Here is a 23,679-nt window from a genome sequence, read left to right as displayed (position 1 = left end):
TACGGGGCCCCCCCCGGCACCTATGGTTTCAGCCCCCCCTCTCCCTCGAGCATGATCCCGCGGGACCCCCCCCCGGCGGAGGGTAAGATGTCCGTCCTTGCCCCCCATGATGGTCCTAGCTATTCCTTCACTATCACCAGTGACGGGAATGAGCAATGGACGAATGAAAATGTTTGGGAGACGATTCGTGATCAGTCCCGGGAGCAAGTACAGGACTGGATCGGTAGCAGAGCAGCGGGGCTTCTGCAGCAGCAGTGGAAGGAGGGTGACGTTCGTCTGAGATGGCGCCACAACGCCAAACGATTCCGCATGTTGGTCATCATTCGATCGCCTCTGGAGTGGATCTACGCAGAAGGGCTCCGCCCTTGGAGGACCTCAGAGGTAGTGGGCTTCTACAGTATTTCCCTGGCGGAAGCTTCGAGTTTGTTAGAGAGAGCTTACCACCATGGGACGAAGGGCCTTTCCCCTCTACTGAAAGTTTTAGAGGATGGGTCCGATGATCCGGCCTCTCCTTCGAAACCTTCACAGAAGCGCCATCGTCTGCACACTGGACATCCTTCGACCACCTTGACATCGACCGCAAGCAGACAGTTGTTTGTGGCCCATCTCTCCTCTTCATGAGTATACGCATTATCTCTTGGAACGTCAACGGGTTCCACTCATCAGGATCTCGCGGCCCCAGGAAGATGGTGCTCAGACAGGAGCTCCAGCCACCTTTGGTGGGAAGGATAGATGTGCTCCTATTGCAGGAACACAAGCTTTCAGCTTCTCACACCAGTAAGTGTGGGAAGGTCCTCACAGGACGCTCCCACACCTACTGGGAACCTTCGATTAGCGAGCAGGGGAGGAGCGGGGCAAGTGTTAGGAAAGGGGTGAGTAGTGGTGAGGGGTGGAGAATAGAGTGGAGGAAAGCGAGGTCGTCGGATATAGGTGGGAGGAGAGATTGCTTTTCTTATAATAGAGATTGCTAAAGAAAGCACCGCGTCGTGAGGTTTCGAGTTTTAACCCACAACGTCGCTCTATATAGCGACGCTTTTATTTAAAAGCGTCGCTATATAGCGACGGAACAGAGCAAATCGTCGCTATATAGGGATGGAACAGGTCAAAACGTCGCTATATAGCGACGCTTCAAGACACTTTTTATTTAAAGTTAAAAAAGAAGCTCATAGATGCTATTTTATAACTGGCTTTTGATACTGTTCAATGGGACTTCATCTCTCAAACAATGCATGCTTTGGGATTTGGACAAAAATTGTAGCATATCATATACTAGCTTTATAGTGACAGTCAAGCTGCCTGCATTCTTTCTGGGGATATCTCTCAAGCATGGACTCTTCGTTGTTCGGTTCGTCAAGGCTGTCCACTTAGTGCGCTCCTGTATGCTATAGCCATGCACCCCATGCTTCAGTATATGGGATCATCTCGTAGCTACGGATAAGCTACATGGTTTGGAAATTCATGACAATAAACCATTGCTTGCTCAAGCTTATGCAGATGATTCTTTTTTCACTCCCCGCAATTCAGAGCAGGATCTTTCTGGCTAGTGCAAGCTCTTTCTTTATATGGTTTAGCTGTTGGGCTTCATGTAAATTTTCAGAAATCAAAATTGTTGCCTTTGCATTCCAGGGCACTCTCTTTTATGGCCTGGAGAAATCATCTATCATGTGCATGGTGTACCTAGGGTTGGATAGCAGGTGAACGTGGGTTACGGGATAGCATAGGGCTGGATGGCTATTTTTAGCCGAGATTGCTATATATAGAGATTGATTCATATATAGTGCTCACTTTATATGGAGGGAGCTATTCATAGCATTGTGCTATCTATAGCGGGTTTCCTTCTATATAGAGGGGGGGCCAGTGCTATTGTGTAAATCAGTTGAGCGCTCCTCAACTGATGGATGGGACTTGGACCCAAGCCGGGACTCTGGCCATCTACATAGCGGATCATAGGTGGTGTATCGAAGGTCCTCTGGACGGGCTCAGGTGGTATGGGACGCTTGGGTTAGATACGGGCCTATGGATGAGTCGAGTTGTAGCCCATGTACTCGAGGGTGGTCGAGAGGATCAAGGCACCTGCGCTATGATTCTGGTTGTATTGAGGACGAGATTCTAGGTCAGTGATAGGATCTGATCCTGCGGGGTCGTGTCATCTGGTATCAGAGCCATCCTATCACAATTGAATTCAACGCGAGGTATGCACAAAAGATGTCTTCTAGGTACGCTCTTGAGATTGCTTTTGCAAATATGAATTTCCGCTCATGTATGGGCTGAATCGTTGGCTGATGATGTGCGCTCATGATTGAGAGATTTGTGGAAGAAATAGAAGTCCATAGGCTGTGTGCTCTCTCAGTTGCTACGTGTTTGGAAATCGTGATTCCCTGAGAAGTGTAGGCGATGAGAAGACTTAATGCTTTCAGCAAGAGATATGAGGATGGATCATTTTTGACCTATAACTACCCACGCTTGGGTTGTTGATGTGATTGGCTGTGTGGGGACGCGAGAGAGTGGGCTGGTTCAGGAAAGAGAGAGCGTTCATAAGCCTAGAAAGCGGCTTGTCTAGGAGATTCGGGCATCAGAGACAAGGGCGATATGATTGGGGGCAGGCGCTTGGCTTTGGGAAGGAGCGTATGGCCTGATTTTAGCGCGTTTTGGCTATTTTTGGCTGGCTGGAGAAAAGCGGGACAGGATCTATTCAAAGCGAGATTGTTTTTTGGTTAAAAAGCAGGTTGCTTTTTTGTTTTTCTCTAGCAAGGAAAGCACTTGCTCTAAATCTAGCGCGTTTTGGCTATTTTTGGCTGGCTGGAGAAAAGCGGGACCAGATCTATTAAAAGCGAGACTGTTTTTTGGTTTAAAAAAAGCAGGTTGCTTTTTTGTTTTTCTCTAGCAAGGAAAGCACTTGCTCTAAATCAAGCACCCACCCTAAATTCGCCTAGATGGCCCTTCCTGGCTATTTATATACCCAGGATTTCTCTCTCTTTCTCACTTCAGCACTTCAGCGCATTAAGGCGAATTCCCCACCCTCTTTCCGTCTGAGATCAGCCTATCAAATTCCGCCATCTTTCTTGCTGTCCTCTACTCGCCTTCTTCCTTGATTCCACGCAGCCCCAGATTCTCTTTTTTTGTTAGTGTGAAGAGCACGCGTTTGGACGCAGTTGTTTTTCTTCTAGTCCCTCTCCCGTGCGAGATATTTTCCAGCCATGGAAGGACATCAAAGTAATGAGACACCTACGTTGGATTACTGTTTTATTGAGATGGAGGATGAGGCTACATCGGAGATTAATCCTCGTAGACCTCATGACCTACTACGAGAGATGGTTTCCTTGATGGATGAACTCTGGGCAGTATAAACCCCTCACTACCAAAAATATATTGAAGAAGGCTCGTGCTGTTCTAAATGTAGACAGCTTGTTTTAGAGTCTTTATACCGCTTCCGTGCTATTGAGAAGCGATGAAGAGGTTGACATCCTCAGTTTTGACCGACACCCAATTATTTTTTGGCTCGACTGGATCTTTTGAACCACGTTTGGTTCAAGAAGCTCCCCAATTTTGTATGAATTATAAACTGTCTTGTTATTAAATTGACCAGGTTTTGGTTAACTTGAGTTTGATTTGTAACTAGCGGCATCTATAATTTGATGGTTTTTTTCAAATTATACTTTTCTTGCATATATCTTGAAGTTTTTAAGATATATGGTACATTGATGGTGCCCGAGTATTTGTTATATATTAGACCGGATTTAACAAAGGCAATTGGATTTCCCTTTCTCGAATCTTGGTGCGCAGATTCCTGTTTGGTTTCTATTTGAAGTTTTCATCTCGATGTGATTGTGAGTTATGGCGTTTCTTTGAGTTACCGTTTGGACGTATGAAGGTTCTTATTGATTAGACCAGGATGAGTCTTGTTGGATACCTTCTTTGAATCATGTCCAAAGGCGGGGTCATTCTGATTCTCACTCTTTTAGCCCGAGGTCATGGATAGTCAGGATTCAAGAGTTGTTAGCGATGCTACCTGCTGTTTTCTTCTTTGACCTATTGGTTGGGGTATTGTAACACAAGGGGGTGATATAATCACATTAAGAAAAGGATTGAGTATGGATTTGCCACCCTGACTCAATCTGGGATCATTTGAGTTGAAGAGGGATTGGCTACCTGATTCACTCATATTGTCCACTGAGTTTTTTATTTGCAATATACTTAAGTGGTATGGGACACTAAGGTATGTTACACTTAAGATTCTCTGATGTGGTGGTATAATCCAACGTGAAATAATACCCAAGGACCTCTAGGGTGAAGTACAAGTAGGCTGAATTGAATTGGGGGCAACCTGATTAGATTTTTTACGAGGGCTGACTAAGATTCTTTACCCTGAGAGAAGCCATGTATTTTTTGGGTTCAACCCTGGAGCTCCATAGTCTAGACTCAATCTCACGGAGGGTTACCGCATCTCTTCTGATGATGGTCCGTCAGTGCCTTGTTTGGAACTTGATGTTCCTAGATAAGAGATCCTAAGAAATGGATGATCCTGTGATCGAAGCGGTTTATTGTGCACAAGTTTATACAGGATATCCGATAGTGGATCTTATTTTTAGAGATTTCGGATTGTATATTTCCGTAGTCTTTGGATCACATAGGATGCTAATATCCAGGAGTCGAGAAGACATATGATCTCGTGAAGCGAGATTTCTTTCGGCCAAAGATGAAAAAGCATATTCATGAATATGTGACACGTCGTTTTTCGTGTCAGGTAAGTAAGGCAGAGCGGGTGAAGCCACCCAGACTTTTACAACCTTTGGAAATACCACTAGGTAGATGGGAGAGCATTTTCATGAACGTTATTGTAGGTTTGCCTACGACACAAGGTGGATATGATTCTATCCTTGTGATAGTTGATCGTCTTACCAAGATGGCTCACTTCATTCCAACTAGAGAGTCTATTAGTGCCCCGCAAGTGGCAGATTTGTTTATTAAACATATATTTTGTTTGCATGGATTACCTAAATCCATAGTGTCAGATAGGAATGTTAAATTTACTAGTCATTTTTGGACTGCGGTGTTTGAAACACTAAGGACTGAGTTGGGAATGAGTAGTGGGGATCATCCACAAACAAATGGTCAAAGGGAGTAGTTGGGAATGAGTAGTGGGAATCATCCAAAAACAAATGAGTAGTGGGGACTGAGTAGTTGGGAATGAGTAGTGGGGATTCATCCAGAAACAAATGGTCAGACGGAAAGAATCAACCAAATTTTAGAAGATATGCTTAGAGCATATGTGTCATTAAGGCAACATACATGGGACAAGTGGTTGCCATTGTTAGAATTTGCCCACAATGATAAAAAACATTCCTCTACAGGGTTCAGTCCATTTGAGCTAAACTATGGTTATAGACCAGCGAATGCAACTACAGTTGGAGTACCTCAGAAAGTGCCTAGTGCCGCGAACTTTGTAGTTCAGATGCGGGACAAGTGGTTGCCATTGTTAGAATTTGCCCACAATGATAAAAAACATTCCTCTACAGGGTTCAGTCCATTTGAGCTAAACTATGGTTATAGACCAGCGAATGCAACTACAGTTGGAGTACCTCAGAAAGTGCCTAGTGCCGCGAACTTTGTAGTTCAGATGCGGGAGATGCTTGCACTTATGAGAGCTAACATCCGCCAAGCAATGGATAGAGCTAAGGCGTATGCGGATGAAAACAGATCCGTTAGAGAATTTAAGGAAGGAGAAAAAGTTTTTCTCAGAGTTCCTTCGCACAAGTCTTTGACTACAGGAGAGTGCGCTAAGTTATCACCCCGATATTGTGGGCCGTGGTTAATTCTAAAAAGAATAGGCAAGGTGGCCTATAAATTAGAATTACCACAGAGTTGTAAGATGCACCTAGTGTTTCATGTTTCTCGTTTAAAGAAATTTTTGCATACAGGTGACTCACTAATCGAGGGTGTTGTTTTGTTTCAGGAGATAGAGGATAATGCAAGGACGCAAACCAACAAGAATCCTGGACCGAGGAACAATGCAAGTACGTAATCGAAAGATACCCACGGTGTTGGTTGCATGGCATGGTTTACCTCTATCAGAAGCTACCTGGGAATCCATATACCAGTTACGAAGAGTGTTCCTAGACTTTATCATCGAGGACACTGAAGAGGGAAGAAATATTACGCTTAAGTTGAGGCAACATGACCTTGGAAGGGTCAATCGACCTTTTCCTTTAAAGGATCAATGTTTGTATTACATTTGTTTGAGCTTTACGTAAATGATCAAAAAGAAATCAAGGTCAAGGTCTTTGGTGAGGGTGACATGGCACAAGACTAGGTGGATCTAAGGCTAAGTGGCCTAAATGCATTAAATGTGCCAAGGGGCAAATGATTTCAATGATATCCCAAGAGAGGGGTAAATGATGCATTTAGGAGGTGACCTAGAATAAAGACATGTGGCATACTAGATCCATCTAGAGAATTGGGGCTCGGTGGAACTTTGCAAGCAGGAGCTTTCACGTAATTTTGAGATTTTGAGTTTGCTACCACCGAGGTTGGCTGGGAGGATAATCTGTGTGCCTATGCCCGTGATTGGCGTGAAAATTAGGCGTTAACAGTTTTGGTCATATCAGCTATCCTTTGAGTCGGACACTTTCTTCTCGTCAACAATCTGATTGGATTCTCGCAGCTCTCAAGAAAAAGCTGGAGTACTAGAAATTGGCAACTTGGCCTCTGCATGTTCGTCTTCAAATTGTGCAATCTATTCTGATGGCGTATATTCAATTCTTGCCTCTTATTATGTTCAGCAAGGCTATCTTGCCTCTTTTATGTCTGAGGTTCTGGAAATCTTCTGGTGTTCTCGCCATGGCAAAAAAAGCTTGCGTTTGCTTCAAGTACATCAACTTTGTTCTCCAAAGATGCATGGAGGTCTTAATATTCTCAATATCCATCTACACATTCTTGCCCATAAGGGGAAACTCATGCTGCAGTTTTTGCAAGATTCTCAACCATAGGCTGCCATGATTCGTCATTTACTCTTGCATGTTGAATCTCCTTTCCCATTTGTTAATGGATTGGAAACGTATCCTTTCCCACTTGGATTGGCATGGCAGTGATTCCTTGCAGGGCAACTGCAGAAGCCTCGACGTTCGTATTTTCTGAGTGTCAAGCGAATTCGTGTTTGGTTCAGGATGTTGTTGATGATGCTAGATTTCCCCTTACTTTTCCTTTGGCCGCTGCCAAATTTGGCCTTGGAATGCATTATCATCCACTTTGGCATAAGATTATTTTGATGCCCCAACCTTTTCAACCGGTTCCTCCACTGCATCTACCGGATCGTCTTCAAGACTGGACACTTTCTTCTGTGGGCTTGTCATGCCGTCCTCTGCAGTTTGGACATATTACTGTCTCTTCTCTTTATAAAGTTCTACTTCCTCCACCATTTATCTCGCAAAAGGCAAATCAGCTTTGGCATCTTAATCGTCCTATGAAATGGTGGCGGAAACGTTTGAGACAGATTTGGCATTCTAATTTTCCTCTCCATCAAAGGTTTTCTTGTGGAGAGTTTTGTTGGGTGTTCTTCCTCATGGACAGCTCTTGGCACGACAACATATTGCTTCCTCTATTTGTCGCAGATGTCTGGCTCCGAGAGAGACTGTGCCTCATCTCTTTTGGCATTGTCCTTTCTCTTGTGCTTTCTTGGACTTCCTTGGGCAGATTTTGAGAGCTCGGTTTCCTCAGATTGCTTTTGGCAAGTTCTTCTAGCTTTTTGGTGTACATCCACCCAGACAGGAGTTTGATTTCTTTTTTGTTTGGGTTCGGTACTAGGCACTCTGGACTCTCTGGAAGGATCGCAATCATAGGGTCTTTGGTGATCCTGTTTTTCCAATTTCTCTTTCTTCAGACACTCTTTGCAGCAATCGCTTTTTGATTGCTTGCAATCTCGTGTCTTTGATCATGATGTATATTTGTCCTACAGTGAGATTTTCTCTTGATGTATTATAGCCCTCCCTTTCTGGGATAGCTTTTTTTGTAATATAATGACTCAAAGATTCCACAAAAAAAGTGTGCGTGTGTGTGCGCACGCGCATCTATTCCTACCTGTGCATTTGTGTGGAGCACACTTGAATCTAAAAGGCCTCCACACAGCAAAGAAGTGGATGTAGGTTATGTCATGTATTTAAGTTCATGTGTGTGTGTGTGTGCGCGCGCATCTATTCCTTCATGTGCATTTGTGTGGAGCGCACTTGAATCTAGAAGGCCTCCACACAGCAAAGAAGTGGATGTAGGTTATGTCATGTATTTAAGTTCATGAGTAAAATATGATTAGCTTTGTAGTTCCTGTTATTGGTAACTGTTGAAAATGATCTCTTTTAAGGGTAAAGACCCCCCTTGACTAAAATTTTGAGGTCCAGGAAGACTCAATACCTGCTGTTTTGAGACACAGCAAAGCAGATGGCCACAGGTGTAGGTCTTGTCATACATGCATTGGCATACTTACACTGCAAAAAATAGAACATAGCGCATCTGCATTTCTTCTTGTCCATGCGAGAATCTCATCCGTATGGTTGGCTTTGTACTTTGGCTCATTGGTAAGTATAGACAATCAGAGAGTATGATAAAAACCATTTACCAATCCTGAACACCCAGAACCAAATGCTAGGAAAAAAACAGAGGCACCTTCAACATTCTAGGTACGCAACATAAAGTTGTACAAGAAATATAAGGTCACTGAACATCATCTGAGCCACCTCAGCCCGTCTCTTAATATAAACTAGTTCACAAGAAATGTACTGTAGATGATTGTTAAACAATCTCACAAAATCATCCCTAACAAATCCATGCAGACTGAAAGAAGTTTCACACTTTCTTGCAGCCATGAGCATCGCCCATCAACTTTATTTGACATAGTTATTTGTGAAAAGAACCAGCATACAGGCATGAAGTAAAACAAATGCCAAAGGATGCTAAATTGCCACATTACCTCAACAATTTTGTCATGAACATGCACTTGGCAGACAGGAAAGCGTCTACCAACAATCATGGAACGATAAAAATTCTTTCTGACCTGTAACAAAATGTGACACAGGATAACCAGTAAACCATGCTTGAGACATTTTCCGAATGCTTCTATTAGTTGTGATTTATTTATTTTTGGGATGATTCGACAGGCTATTATTACAGCCCCACCAAATAAAAGATAACAGAAAAATCTTTACTTGCTTTGGCTCAGCAGTTGTGAGCACATCAAAATCCTTAGGAACTTGCTTCAGTAGCATGTCCCTCACACTCCCCCCAACAAGATATGTCTCATGACCTGCCATATGCACAGTAGAACGAAGGACCTAAGTAAAGTAGCTTTGAATGTAGGAACACAAAAAAGGTTGCAAAAACAGTTATATGTTGTTATTTGTACCTCTAGCCTTCAATAGTTTGACCCAGGATCAAATGCTCATGTTCAATCCATACAGCAGCTAAATTAAGCTCATATATCTTTCCCTCTATGTAAACCCACACAATACAGCAACACAATTGAAAACATTCTCCGATCAAGTCTGCATAAAGATTTTTTGCCCGAGCCACATATTTGTAGGTGCATGTGTGCGTGCACGAGAGCGTATACGTGGGTGTCAATCAATGTGAGTACATGGGTGAAGTGACCAACCATGTGAACCTGACCAATATCACAAGTAAATACCCTTTAATACTACACAACGGATCAGCATAACACACACAGATTGAAGAGCTAGCAAACTCATTTTTCCACCATACGCTTTGTATTTCGAGCTAGAGCCACAAGTCTAGACCATCCCAATCCATGCAACTCGCCACTGTAAGAACTGTGTCACATACCACAAGCCCACTCACAGGGTGATGCAATAAATGGTCCTGCTCATGAGTCCATTTTATTCCAAGGCAAGTGTATCTAATACACAACTCTTTTCATTAGTGTCCACCAACCATGAGACAAATGAAGCCTTACCATGCATGTAGGGTTCCAAGAAAACCCTAATTGTCTCAACCATCCTAGCTGACCCAACTTTCTTACCAAGATAGTTACATCAATTGATCCTACAACACATCCCTAGCTCAAGTCCCAACCTCAATAATCGGGCATACATCAGTTTAAGACCAAGAGCCTATGCAAATAACTAGAAGCTCCCGCTCTATGGCTGCTCCCGCTGCCCGCCTTCTCCCGACCCTACCTCCGCCTCCTGCCTCGCGGCTGCCCTTCCGCCCCCGCCTCTACCCCGCTCCTCTTCGCCTCTTCTACGTCATCCCTCGCCTCTGCCTCCGCCGTCCTCTTCACCATCCCTTGCCCTCGCCTCCGCCTCCTCTCTGCTTTCACCCCGCCTCCACCTCCTTCTACCTCCCCGCCTCCTTCCCGCCTTCACCCCCCTCTCCGCCTCCATCTCCATCTCTGCCCCTTTCCACCTCCTCCCCGCCCCCCTCGACACTTCCTCCTCCACCTCCCCCGCCTCCTCCTTCCCGCCCTCTTTGCGCCCCTTTCCCGACCCCCCTGCTTTCTCCGCCTCGCCTCTTCATGCTTCCCCCCCGCCTCTTCTCTTCACCTCCTCCCCCCAGCCTTTTCCATCCCCCCTCGCCTCACCTCCTCCTCCTTTCCGCCTCTTCTTTTCCTTCCTCTCCTTCACTCCCAGCAGGAGCATTTGTGTTTGTTAGGAGGAAGAAGATCTTAGTGGTGACCTTTGGTCTAGCACCCTCGAATCCCACAGCCGTTAAGGTCCCAGCCGACAAGCAATAGGTATAGCAAGCAATTCAATCCCTCCACGACAAGGCGATTGTGGGCATAATTGTGGGCCTCACACCCACGAGGCGACAAGTGCGAGAGTGGATCTAGGCGAGCTTGGCACTGGAGGGTGACCACATTCAGGAGGTCACCATCTATGGAAGAGGCGTCTTCCTCATCCAGCTTAGCTGCCCCGATACTACCTTGACACTTGTGGAGCAGAGGCCCATCCTCCTTGGCCCGCATTTGGTGTACCTCTTTCCTTCATACCATGGCTTTACAATAGAGGACGTGGACACGACACACCATGTTCCCCGTTTTTCAGTTACGCTCCGCTTCCCAGGGCTCCCAAAGGAGTATCCAGCCATCCTCCCCTCCATTGGTAGGGCATTTTGCACCGTGCTCAAGTCTCCGCCAGATTCGGCCGCATCAGTGGTAGCAGATGACGGGGTCCCCAGGATCAGACTGGTGGTTGAGAGCCCAAGGTCCCTCCCCTAGAGACCCTTGAAGGGGGTACACTTTGCCAACGAGTGGCTAGCAGAGGGCTAGACACAGAGACAGAGAGAGAGAGAGAGAGAGAGAGAGAGAGAGAGAGAGAGGGTTTTTCGAGAGACACCTGATGAGCAGTAGCAGCAGCCCTTACATGGAGACCCACCTCCCCCAGCGGAAGGGGCCACTGCCGAGCCAGATGATCCTCCCATATTGGAGGTTCAACGTTCGCATTCACCCTTGTATCAGCAGCGAGCCCTAGGAGCTCCTAATGCTGCGATGGCAAAAGCTGTAGACGTTAGCCCGACAGCAACTGAGGAGGAGTGGATCTAGAGCCCCTACGAGCCTGATGAACAGGGGGAGCCTGTGGTTGCCCCTACTCCCCCCCGCCCCCCTCCACCTCCACATCCCTCTCCCTCTCCCTCTCCACTCCCCCCCCCCTCCCCCCCGCCCTACAGGATTCCCCTCGCCCCCTCCCCTCCCCTCACCCATCCTACTATGACCACCCACCTCCCTCCCCCTCTGCCCCCCTCTCCACCTCCTTAGCAGGTTCTTCACCCTCCCTCCCCTCCCCTGCCTCGACACCCCTGAGACAGCAGGCAAGGGTAAAACAACGTCCCCTTCTGCTTCCTCACCGCAGCATCTGAATAAGAAGAGAAGGAAGAACTAGAAGTAATTCTACTGTGACACGCCTGGATACTTTGCTAAAGATTGCGGAAGGCGGACCACACGACGAGGAAGACTAAAAGTCATTGAGCAACTCCACCAATCGATCATCCTCACACCATAACCCCAACCATCCTTGCCCTCAAGAATCACCCCATTACCTCCCCCACTAAATCCCCTCCCAACCTTCGCCTCTCACCAAGCCAACCCCACAACCTCCTCCAACAAAGACTCACCCTCAAACCCTTCTCACCAAACTTCCTCAGACTCTGTTCCCTACAAAAAAACCCTCTCAACCTCCTCCTACCCCTTCCCCCAAGGGCTCCCCACTTGCCAGGGGACCTTGATTCTCATCCTTTTCTCCCCCTCCCTTCCCACAACCTTGAAGCCTCTCCAATTCAAACTCTGAACCTCTCAGCCACAAGGGCAGAAACTACTTACACAACTTGGGCATGCCTACATGCACATGCCTCATAACTACTCTCATGCCCTAGTGATCCTTCTCCCATAGCGAAAGGTGGTTTGGTAACGATCGAAGGGCAGCTCGCTCCACCGGAATCATGTTTTTGCCACCTCAAGCACCAAGGTGTGGACCCAAACCTCTTTGATTTCCAATTCACAAGTGACGTTATCAAGGTGACAGGGCAATGGTTGGGCCCCCTAAGCTTAGCTCTATGGTCATGTTTGGCAAGAAGGGTCAAGTTGCTCCAAAATATGCCAAGTGTTGCAAGGCTATTGATCTATCCGATTGGATGCACCCCGCCTATAGTATAGTGCTAGCCTTTGGCCACTATAGCACATAACTGAGAAATAGGGCATCATGGCTTCAACATTGATGACATGGGATTATAATATATTTCTACCTTCGTAAGACTAGAACATATTCAATCTTACAAATTTTAAAAAAAATTATACAAGAAGCAAAAGAACAAAGGAATGAGTAAATGAGAAAAATAGAAAAAGAAGAAAAAGAACTTAGTAAGCAAAGCTAGAAAATTAGAAGAAGAAATCTGGAGAGAGAGAGAGAGAGAGAGAGAGAGAGAAAGAAAGAAAGAAAGTTTATTAAAGTCTTCGGAAGACCGATGGGTCTATGAGTTTGTGAAAAAACCTGATACAATGAGCTGTGGTAGTGGAGCTACTAAACGAGCATCCACACCAATGCAAAATGGCAGTACTAAGTCCTAAGTACAACATAGTCATATCCTGACTATATATATCAATCTCAGCATCATCGTCAACATCATCATAACCATCATCATCATGGTACGTCTCCTGGTCGTAACTCTACGTCTAACCAAGACCGCTGTGACCCCTGTCAGTCGGGCTCCGATCCTAAACAAGGAGGGGATGTCCCCAAGTGTGATCTGTGAGTCAACCCTTTGTCTGAGCTGTCGGGTCACAGGCTCCGGGTCAAGGTCATGTCGATCGCCTCATGGGGGTCTATGTGATCTGGCTGAAAGAACTCTGTGATAGAGAGAGAGAGAGAAAGAAAGAAAGAAAGAAAGATATATTAACGTCCACGGGAGGCCTCACGGGCCTATGGGACAAAGTACACAGAAAAGCAAACTCATACAAACCTCAATGGGCTGAAGCAAAGGGTACGCTCGGACCCTTGCTGAGTACTAATCTATGCTAACAGAATCATAATCATAGAAAAAAAAAGTCAACTACAACTACAGAGTGGGCCATATCAATCAATCAATCTATCCACGCGCTGGGACGAAACCGAAGCTTGGTACAGTGATGGCTCTCTGGTGAGAGAGAGACAGAGACAGAGACAGAGAAAGAGAGAGAGAGAGAGAGTTAATTAGGTTAAATTTCCATCACAACCCAACCTACCCCAGAAATGTTATGAAAAGGCCTTCTTCTCTATTCCCTCCCCTCAACCTAACCCAGAAATGGCATTATAATGTGGGTTTGGAGTCATAATGCCTTTAGCACGGCATTGCATGGACCTAGTCTATGCACAGGCCTCGAGTTCTGAAAACGCCGTGTTCACTAGTCCCTCCCCACGATGGAGCTTATTGCAGTGAGGATTCCAGACTACAATTGCTAGAAGGAAGAAGTTCAAGAGATCATCACTCTAGACGCTTGGACGACACCCAAGGACCGATGCCCAAGTGGACAACAAAGGCTATTGGGATCTCGCTTCTATTGAGAGACCTAGGGAGCAGCAGCCAGGCTCCCCTAGGCTGGCAGACCAGTATAGGTGTGCTAGAGTAGAGCTGCATGCTTGTGGGCAGGCCGGCTGGAAGACACAGAAGTTCAACAGGTGCTAGGCTATGCCCGTAAGCACACTCACCCCGTGTAATGCATTCTGAGAGGTCACAGGCACGCCCTTGAGCAAAAAAGGTTAAGAAGGTACAGCGTTAGATTACCCATGCAAGGAGGACACAACTGAGGTTGACATAGGTAAGCGTGCATGTTGGTTTCCTTAATGATGCCTGTATGATGGGAACTATGGACACATGCTTCAGTCAACCACAAAACCTCAATCCCTGGCATTCAGTTTACACACGTTGGCATGCCCCCACCCAAAATATCCATGACCTCAAAGGGGCATAATATTAATGCTTCCCCCAAAAGAAGAGTGGCCTAAGATCAATCACCTAATTCACCAAGAAAAGACCTAGCAGCAGCAAGACTGTCTATGAGGACCATTTTCTTAAATCCACTATTGACGAATTTGGGCTAGCACCTATTCTGTAAAGAACAAACCTGGCAGCAAGACATTGCCTACTAAGGACCATTTTTCTTAAAAAGATCCACTGTTCCCAAAATTTGGGCTAGTGCCTGGGTGCAGAAATCCACCAAAAAAAGAACACAACAATAATAAGCCTACAACTTTGTCTAGAAAATGGCTTCAAAAATGACACGGCATGCAGACTAAGGTAGCTCTATATGGACTAAAACAGGCCCCACAAGCATGGTACCAAAGGATTGATGAATACTTTGTCAAATTTGGTATGGTCAGGAGTCTGTCAGATGCCAAGTACCTCCATTCAGAGGGAGATAGAAGATTGATGGCGATGCTGTATGTTGATGATTTGATCATAACTGGGGATCACATGGAGACGATTAGAGAAGTGACACTCTACTGAAAATATAGTTTGATATTGTCGGTCTCAAACTTCTCAATATTCTCGTGTGATCGAGATCTCACAAGAGCAAGGAAAAACATTCATCTTGTAGGAGAGATTTTCCCTGCAGATACTGAAGCAGTTCAAAATGGACACTTATTTTTTCATAGTCCCTCCAAGCTCAAACTCTATGAGAGCTTCTGTCACAAGGCATTCTTGAAAAATTTGCACAACCTCTAACCCCTAAAAGTACAGTATCAAATACATTGAATTAGATCTAACTTGTTGCTAGCCTCGACTTTCCAGCTTGGACTTTCACAATTTCCATTTCAATATGTGGACAATCCCTTGCCACTAAGTTGTTTAACAAAAGTTGCCAGATCAAACTACCAGGGGAGATGAGAAAATTGTGCAATCTTGTTCAAACCACTTTCAACTTAAGGGCTGTATAACTGAAAGGTTCAATGTGTCAGACCTAAAGCTTTGTTATGGTAGTTTCCCTTCCCTGTTTAATCTATACATTTTGTTACGACACTCTCATAATCAGTGTGATTCCTATCACACAAAGATCAGCACCAATGCTAGAGTTATCCACATCCTCACAAATGAGAGAAGCAAACCTGTTAGTTGCCCTCCCTGCCATTGTATGAAGACTATCATTGAATACACGTTGATGCAGTCAGTATCAAGAGATTAAAACATGAGCAATCTAATATTGAATTATATTGGATTTAACTGATACCCAAACAAATAAGCATGACAATTATTTGCATTGAAACCACATATCTTCTAGTTTACAAGCACATCAGAATTTGCATCTACAACGTGAAACTATATGTCCATCACATCTACCAGAGGGAAAATCACAACTAAGAATACACTCGATTCAGGAAGACATAATTGGCACCAAGAAAGCGATGCAAAATGTTATACACCTATTTCCTGAAGTTTTCTGAGTACTTTCCATGCATATTCCGGGATCGAGCTATCCACAATTCCATGTTCCCCTTGTCTCAGTACCTTCCAGCTTTGCATTGTGTTATATTCTGTGAAAGAGAGATTCAAAACTAGTATTATTATTTTGTATTACAACACTGCGGTTGCTAGGGAACAAATCTATCAATTGTTTTTTAGATCAAGACGAAAGCTATATGGTGCAGTCGAATAGTAAGCATCAAAGCATACACCATTGAAATTAGAGGATAAAATTCAATGAAGACATTATTTAAACCCCTGCCCCCCAAAAAAAAACACATGGGGTAAAGAGAGGTCAACCCAATTGATTCCAATTCATGACGATTCATCATTTTCTAAATGGCATTATGTAGGTAGAAGATTTCACTATTTGTATAAACATTGCATTCCATCTTTAGCCTTGTCCTTCAACAAGGCCTACGTGACATAGCAGGTCTTCCACTAGCAAAAAGGAATTGTAAGTAGAAATATTAAGATCCTACGAGCACTCGCAGCAGAGAGATGCACCTGATACTCATTTGATTTGCACTTATCTCGTCTTCCTCTAAGCTACTTCACTCCAAAGTCCTAACGGCAAGAAAGGGCCTCTAGCTGAGGCATTTCTTGTTAATCATGATTGAACAATCTCGTTGACACAAATCAACCTCTTGTGAAACCATATTCGATTTCAAATCTTCTGGTAAATTTCCCACACAAAGGTAATTCCCCACTCTGCCTGATTCTTTGGAGCCTTGAAGTCAAATAGAACATGAGTTCGACAAACATCAAAGTTTTGAAGTGGTTGAGGCAGCTGAGAGCTCTTAGTTCAGTATTTTCCTTCTCGTCCAGGAAAAAGATCAATAATCGAGCGTTGTGTGCTCAGCCTAATCAGTCTGTCTGAGGCTCTCTCTCCTCCTCGATGGTCACCAAGAGGTAGCTGGTCATCTGATAAGTGCCACCATCACTCCAATGGTCTGCCTTCCCAAGGCAAATAGTAAAGAGGAGACATCTGTGGTCCTCATGTGTAAGCTGACTCAAGGGCAAGTTTGCTGAGTTGTGCTCTCTAACTCCCAGCTGCCTCGTGGCTCGGGTCACCTGGGTGAAAGAAGCCTATGATCGTCTTCTGGTTGAACTTGTAGGGAAGCCTGAGAACAAGGGAGCAAAGAAGACAGCAAGAAGTCGAACAGATCTAATGTATTACAGCAGCACACAAGTGCAAAGAGTACAACTGAAGTGTAGCGCCAAGCCTTACAAAGGCTAGTCCTAAACCCTAGCCTAGTCAACTCATGGGGCCCAACTTTATGTTATAAGAGTTGACTTTGTTAAAATGAACTAATAATACTAGAACACTAGCTAGCACTAGCCTACAATGCCATACCAACTACAACGATCAAAATAAAAAGATGTTTTGAGCTTTTTACTACTTTTTTAAGCTTTTCTACCTCCTCCTCATGTTCTAACCTATTCAACTCATCATCCACTTGAATTGCAAGTTGTTTTCCTAGCGTGTTCTCGCTCTTGCTTACTCCAACCACCCAGCTATATTATAACCTTCTATCTTGCCAAGCACATATGCATGCTTGGAAACACCTGTTTTGTGATTGAAACTTGAGACAGAAGGAGATCCTCGTCGGGTGTGAGGAGCAATGCAACAAGCTGGAATCATAGTGCCCAGAAATGCCGTTTCTGGGCCACCGAAACGGAACGTCGTTTCCGTGCCATTTCCAAAAACAGAAACGGTGTTTCCAGGGGGGCAGTTTTTGCCCCTAATTTTTTTACTTACCTGCGCAGCGCCGTTTCCTGCTGCTCCGCTCCCACGTGCTGCTCCTCGACCCTCTCACAGCTCACCCTCTCAGACCTCTCACCCTCTCCTCTCACCCCTCTCAGCCCTCACCTCTCCTCTCAGCCTCTCCTCTGAGCCCTCTCACCCTACTCTCAGCCTCTCCTCTCACCCCTCTCACCTCCCTCTCATGTCAGCCTCTCCTCTCAGCCCTCTCAGCCCTCACCTCTCCTCTCAGCCTCTCCTCTCAGCCCTCTCCTCTCCTCCTTGCTCTCCTCATCCCTTTCCCTCTTCTCTCCTCCTGGCTCTCCTCTCCAACCTCTCCTTCTTGCTCTCCTCTCCTCTCCTCCTTGCCCTCTCCTCTTCTCCTTGCTCTCCTCAGCCGTTGCCCTCTTCTCCTTGCTCTCCTGAGTCCTCAGCATGGCTCAGACTCCGAATGCATTTTGGAAACATGTAGAGAAATTGGGGAGCTACGAGGGGTCTGGTGGTTCTAAGAAGTGGAGATGCAAATTTTGTGGAATGGGAAAAACAGGAAGTGTCACCTGTGTGAAGGACCATCTTGCCCATGTGCCAATCAAAGATGTAGGGCCATGCCCCTATGTTCCTCAAGATGTTAAGGAGAGCCTTGAAGAATGGAGGCGAAAGCATTTGGGCGTTCCCAAAGATTCAAGTTCTGTGGATCCATCGAATGAGGAGGAAGGTAGTTCAAGTCAAGCACTAGGGGCAGCAAAGAGAGGCAGAGATACAGAGTCACAGAGTGGCCATTCCTCTATGTCGGCTGTGCATGCAAAGAGGACTCCTTTGCCAAAGGATGTATCACGAGCCACTCCTCCACTACCTAGAAATTCTGTACGAAGGGCCAGCATCCAAGCTGGGTTTCAAAAGCAGGCAATGGCACAGGCAACTAGGGAGCTCACCCGATTGTTCATACGGTGTGCCATTCCCTTTCATGTGGCCAAGACAAACCAATGGAGGAAGACCATGAGAGCCATCAGTCGCATTGGATGCGAGTGGGAAGGCCCTTCATCTGAAGCTTTGCGAGTGCGTGAGCTCGAGCGGGAAAGAGTATGCATAGAAGTGCAGCTAGAGCCCTTGAAGGAAACAAGGAAGAAGTATGGCTGCACCAACAGATGGTTAGATGTACACAGGCGGGATGTGTACAATATTTTAGTGTCTTGTTGCAAAGGCACTATGTTTTTGAAATCCATTGATGCCTCCCTCCCAAGTCTCACAGTTACTGGTTTATTTATTTGGGGTCATATACGAGAGGCAATCATGCAAACAAGGCCTGATAATGTTGTGCAGGTAGTGACAAAATTGCAAGTCTATGGGCTCTATGCTAGAGGACGAGTTTTCAGGTATTGTGTGGAACCCCTGTGCATCACATTGCCTCGACTTATTGATCCAGAACATAGGTGAAATACAATGAGTTGATTTCATCTTTCGCACTGCACAAAGCATGGTAGAATTTGTGAAGAAGAGGCCAAAAGTTTTGAGCATGTTTCGGCCCTATAGCAATCTTGAACTATTGCAGCCTGTAATCACCACATTTGCATATATGTCCATTGTGCTTGAGAGACTCCTCCAAGTTCACAAAGAGTTGATACGCACTGTGTACTCAGATGAGTGGTTGCAGTGGGATGAGAGAGAGAGAGAGCCCTAAGGCAAGAGCTTTTATGCGTGCAATCATGAGAGAGGACTCGTGGGTAGAGGTTTGATCAAAACTCTCAATCCAATCTACACAATCTTGCCCATTACAGACATGGAGGGGAGCACTCTTGGCCTTTTACATGAGTACATGGGCAAGATTGGAGTGTCTCTCAACAAGCAACCATACTTGACATAAGAGCAGTAAGTCTCCGTATGTTTTTCCTTATATATAAATTTGTATTTCACTCGAGTCTTGACTCTTGAGTCTTCATGCTTTACATTGGTCTCTTAACTCTTGTTTTTTATCCATGGTTTGTTCTCTAAAGGATTGCGCGGATCAAGGCTATATGGAATAAGCGATGGGATAGATGATGGCTTCATGACATACATCAGGGCGGTGACCCATGGTGATGTATACATGCAAGGCCGTATAGAGGAGGATCGCTTGGCCTTTCGCAACCATATGGGGGAGCTTTGGTCGAGAGACGGCAAAGCTTCAAGAGACTCAGCTACAACCTGTCTCATAGTGGGAGAAGTATGGGAATTGTGCTCCCACACTAGTAATTTACTACCTCATACACTCAAGTTTCAGCTACATGCATGATGCATCATGCAACATAGTATAGTGTGAGTTACAACTTACATTCTACTTAATTCTAATTTCTAAATCCTAAATTCTAATTATGTATGCAGAAATGCATTGCCATTTGACAGTTTCGGTCCATGTGAGAGGAACTGGAGCAATTGGGCACTCTTCCATACAAAGAAGAGAAATAGGTTGAGTACCTCTCAGCCACACAGGTTGGTATTTTGTCATTGCAACCTCCAGCTCCTTGAAAGGAATGCCAAGAATCCGGAGCCTTCTCAGGTGAATGTAGACAAGATCGCCATTGAGAAGGTGAAGTTCATTCCAGAGATCCCACAGGAAGAGCACGATATGTACTCCTTACTTTATGAGGAGTTGACAGCATCGACCCACACCACTCGCTCTTCTACCCACTCTCAAAGACAGAGATCGAGAGCCGTATCCATCGCTTCCACTTCAGCAAGGCCAGAGGAGCAAGATCCTCTCTTATCTTCATCTGAGGCTGACACTCAGGAGTCAAAGGAAACAGATGACAGCATAGATGTTGAGGAGTGATCCTTGGAGCATGCATGACGCTTGTCAGATTTTTGGATCCGATATATCATATGGATCATGTTTTGTATTGGCTAGAGCATAGACTATAGGATTTTGTCATGTCACATGTGACATGGATCATGTTTTGTATTCACTTTTATGAGGCTTCAGCCTAGGCCCCAAACTACTTGTCATTTATGATCTATCATCTATGGTAATTGATGTAACGTGTGCGGCTTTGCCGAACTTTGAATTCTTTGAAGTTATAAGTTGTTGTGAAATTTGAAGATGTATGTACTATCTTTCAACTTCGCAATGTATGACATATGTATTTTATATATATATATATATATATATAATTAACCTTAAAACCAAAAATCCGTTTCCACCGTTTCTTCCAGTTGGCCGAAACTCCAAAACACCATTTCTCGCCCGTATTCATTTCCCCATTTCTGAAAATTCTGGGAACTATGACTGGAATGCAAACAACAAACTAAAGAAAACGAAGAGTACTAGCAAATGGATGATAAAGAAAGTACAAGTGTGAATCCGAGAACATTCCCAAACTCATCCTTTAAAAACACAACATAGTGCAGTTTCAATCTCATGATAGTCACTCACAAGGTTGAAAACCATAAACTCCATCATGCATAGCAAGGACTAGCTACTATGACATCCCCACTGACATCATCAGCGCCCAACAGTGGGTGTAGACCATAAAAATATGCTCTCACACATACAAATCCACACACCCACACATACTTGAGCATCCATTTATACAAAGTCTTCGTACTGAGTTTCTGTCAGCACTCCGGAGGTGAAGGGCAGACTCAGCCATGACGAAGGCTAACAGACCCCCCCCCCAATGGTATGGCTGAAGTATCCTAGGTACATCTCACGTATAACTGGAATTTATATCATGGTTGCACATATTCGCCGAAGATGGAAATAGCAATTTATGATAGTCAACTGTATATCTTCAGCTGACAGGCACTCTCGAACATAATGATAGTGCGCCTCAATGTGCTTGGTATGCGCATGAAAGACAGAATTGCGCGCAACAGCCAAAGCCTTCTAGCTGTTAATGTAGATCATTGTCGAGGAGGCCTGGTAAGACATCAAGATCTGCAAATAACTTACAAAGACAAGCACACTCTGCAATGGCTATGAAGATTGCCATGTACTCTTCTTTAGAACTGGAAGTAGCAACTATAGGTTGCTTCTTGCTGAACTAGAAATGCATGAAGAGCCACAGCATAAGACAGTTGGCACTATGAGACACCCTCATGTCATATTAAACCTGCCCAATCGCTATCCATGAATGCATACAAATCCAATGAAGACTAATCACTACGGAACAATCCCAAATGTTGTGTGGCCTTCAAGTAAAGGGTGACCCGCTTCGCTGCCTGCCAATGCTATGTGTTGGGCTTGTGCATGTACCTGCTTAACTCGAAAACGGCATACTACAAATCAGGCCAAGTATAGCATTTTAATTCGAAAACGGCATACTACAAATCAGGCCAAGTATAACATTTTAACTCGAAAACGGCATACTACAAATCAGGCCAAGTATAACATAAGTAAATAAGGCAGCCCATAGTCTGTTGATAAAGAGTGGCATCAAATGGGGCACACCCATCTTCGGAGGAGAAACGGAAGCCAGGTTCTAATGGAGCGGAAACCGGCTTCCAATCCTTGAATTGGAAGTGCTACAGGACCTATCCAATTGACCCGCCATTATGCCCCCGTAACATAAGCAAACTAGGTGCCCAAATAATTGTGCAACCTGCATATATCTAACATTGCAAATGATTTCTGCAAAGCTGCCTTGAAATCTGCAATTTTCTGTGTGTCAGGCCTAGTGATAAGCATGTCATCCCCATAAAGAATTAAAATCAGAAATTCTGATTCTCTTCCACACATAAAGAGTGGCCTAAGTAGGGCTGCTTAAAACCCAAGGCATAGCAAAAAAGAATGTATCTTGGCATACCATGCCCATGGTGCCTACTTCAAACCATAGAGGGCCTTTTTCAGCCGGCATACCTGAGTTTTAGAACCTACGTCCTCAAATCCTAAAGGTTGAGTGACATAGACCTCTTCCAATAAATCCCCATCATGAAGGAAAGCAGCCTTAATGTCCAAGTGGTGATACTCCCAATGCCTGTGGGATGCAAGAGCAATGACGCACCAAATAGTCATAATGCGTGAAGTGGGAGCGAATTTCTCCTCAAGGTCAATGCCAAGTTGTTGGGCATAGCCTTTTGCAACAAGGCAAGCCTTGTAGTGGTCACACTGCCACAAGCTTTCCACTTCAATTTGTAAACCCACTTAGTGCCCATCGCATGCTTGCCTGCTAGCAAGTCACACAACTCCCATGTGCAATTTGCATGAATGGAATCAAGTTCAGCTCTTATTGCATCCATCCATTCTCTACTCTCAAATGGCAGAGAGGTTTCTTATTACAAGCAACCAAAGCAACATGAAGCCGATTGCCATGCATTTGCCTTTGTGCACCCTCTAGTGCAAGCAGCCAAGGGCTCAGCTTGCTTGCTGTCCCATAGAGTATCCAGGAGCCACCTTGGAACTCTTTTCCATTGTCTAATGACAACCTGCTCCTCATTAGCTGCCTGATCAATTGAGTGATCGGCAACTGCAGCTTGTATGCTACCTCATTGATTTCTTATGTGACCCGAAAGGGTCCTTAATACCTGGTAGACAATATGGCATAGACTTCTTCTTTGGCCTTTAACTTGCGAAGCCTAGCTTTCTCAAATTTCAAAAGCACCCAATCTCCTTCTTTGAGGTTTAACTGCCTTCTGTGCTTATATGAAACCCTCTTGTGCTTCTTCTTATCTCTTTATGACTGTCCATACTTGGCTGAATGCTGTCTCGAGGTCTCGAACATATTGATCAGCTACAAATATCTCATCTTTTGTCTTGAGAATAGGTGGCAGAATCAACCTTTCTATAGATACCTCAAATGGGGCTTTTCTGTGGAGCTATGGATAGTATCATTTTAAGCAAACTCCACCAATGGGAGATACTTTTCCCATTCTGATTTCTGCTCAACCACATAGCATTTCAGAAAATCAATTTACTACCTCACTTTGACCATCTGTTTGAGGGTGGAAAGAAGAAGAGAAATTCAGCTTCGTTCCCATGTTGTCAAACAAAGCTCTCCAGAATAGGTTGGTCATTCTAGGATCTCGATTACCGA

The 23,679-nt window shown here is 44.9% G+C and overlaps 1 protein-coding gene and 1 pseudogene across 4 annotated transcripts in view; one reads left to right on the top strand and one right to left on the bottom strand.

The window, feature by feature from the left end:
* LOC147888243 (uncharacterized) overlaps positions 1–23,679 on the bottom strand; it is a 159,664-nt gene that overhangs the window by 94,639 nt on the left and 41,346 nt on the right. For all 4 annotated transcript variants that reach the window (XM_087393777.1, XM_087393780.1, XM_087393778.1 and 1 more), the window contains exons 3-5: positions 15,891–16,001; positions 9,192–9,289; positions 8,957–9,040 (exon numbers count right to left, since the gene is read on the bottom strand). In XM_087393777.1, coding sequence (XP_087249903.1) covers positions 8,957–9,040; positions 9,192–9,289; positions 15,891–16,001 — 293 coding nt within the window. The remainder of the gene's footprint in view (positions 1–8,956; positions 9,041–9,191; positions 9,290–15,890; positions 16,002–23,679) is intronic.
* LOC147888244 (uncharacterized) lies at positions 18,110–20,480 on the top strand (annotated as a pseudogene).

The sequence above is a fragment of the Dipteris shenzhenensis genome, chromosome 22 (assembly GCF_047967505.1).
Source record: "Dipteris shenzhenensis isolate YYH24624 ecotype China chromosome 22, Dip_SZ_1.0, whole genome shotgun sequence".
NCBI lineage: Eukaryota > Viridiplantae > Streptophyta > Polypodiopsida > Gleicheniales > Dipteridaceae > Dipteris > Dipteris shenzhenensis.
Note: the sequence above shows the minus strand (reverse complement) of the source record. Positions and strands in the feature narration are given on the sequence as shown.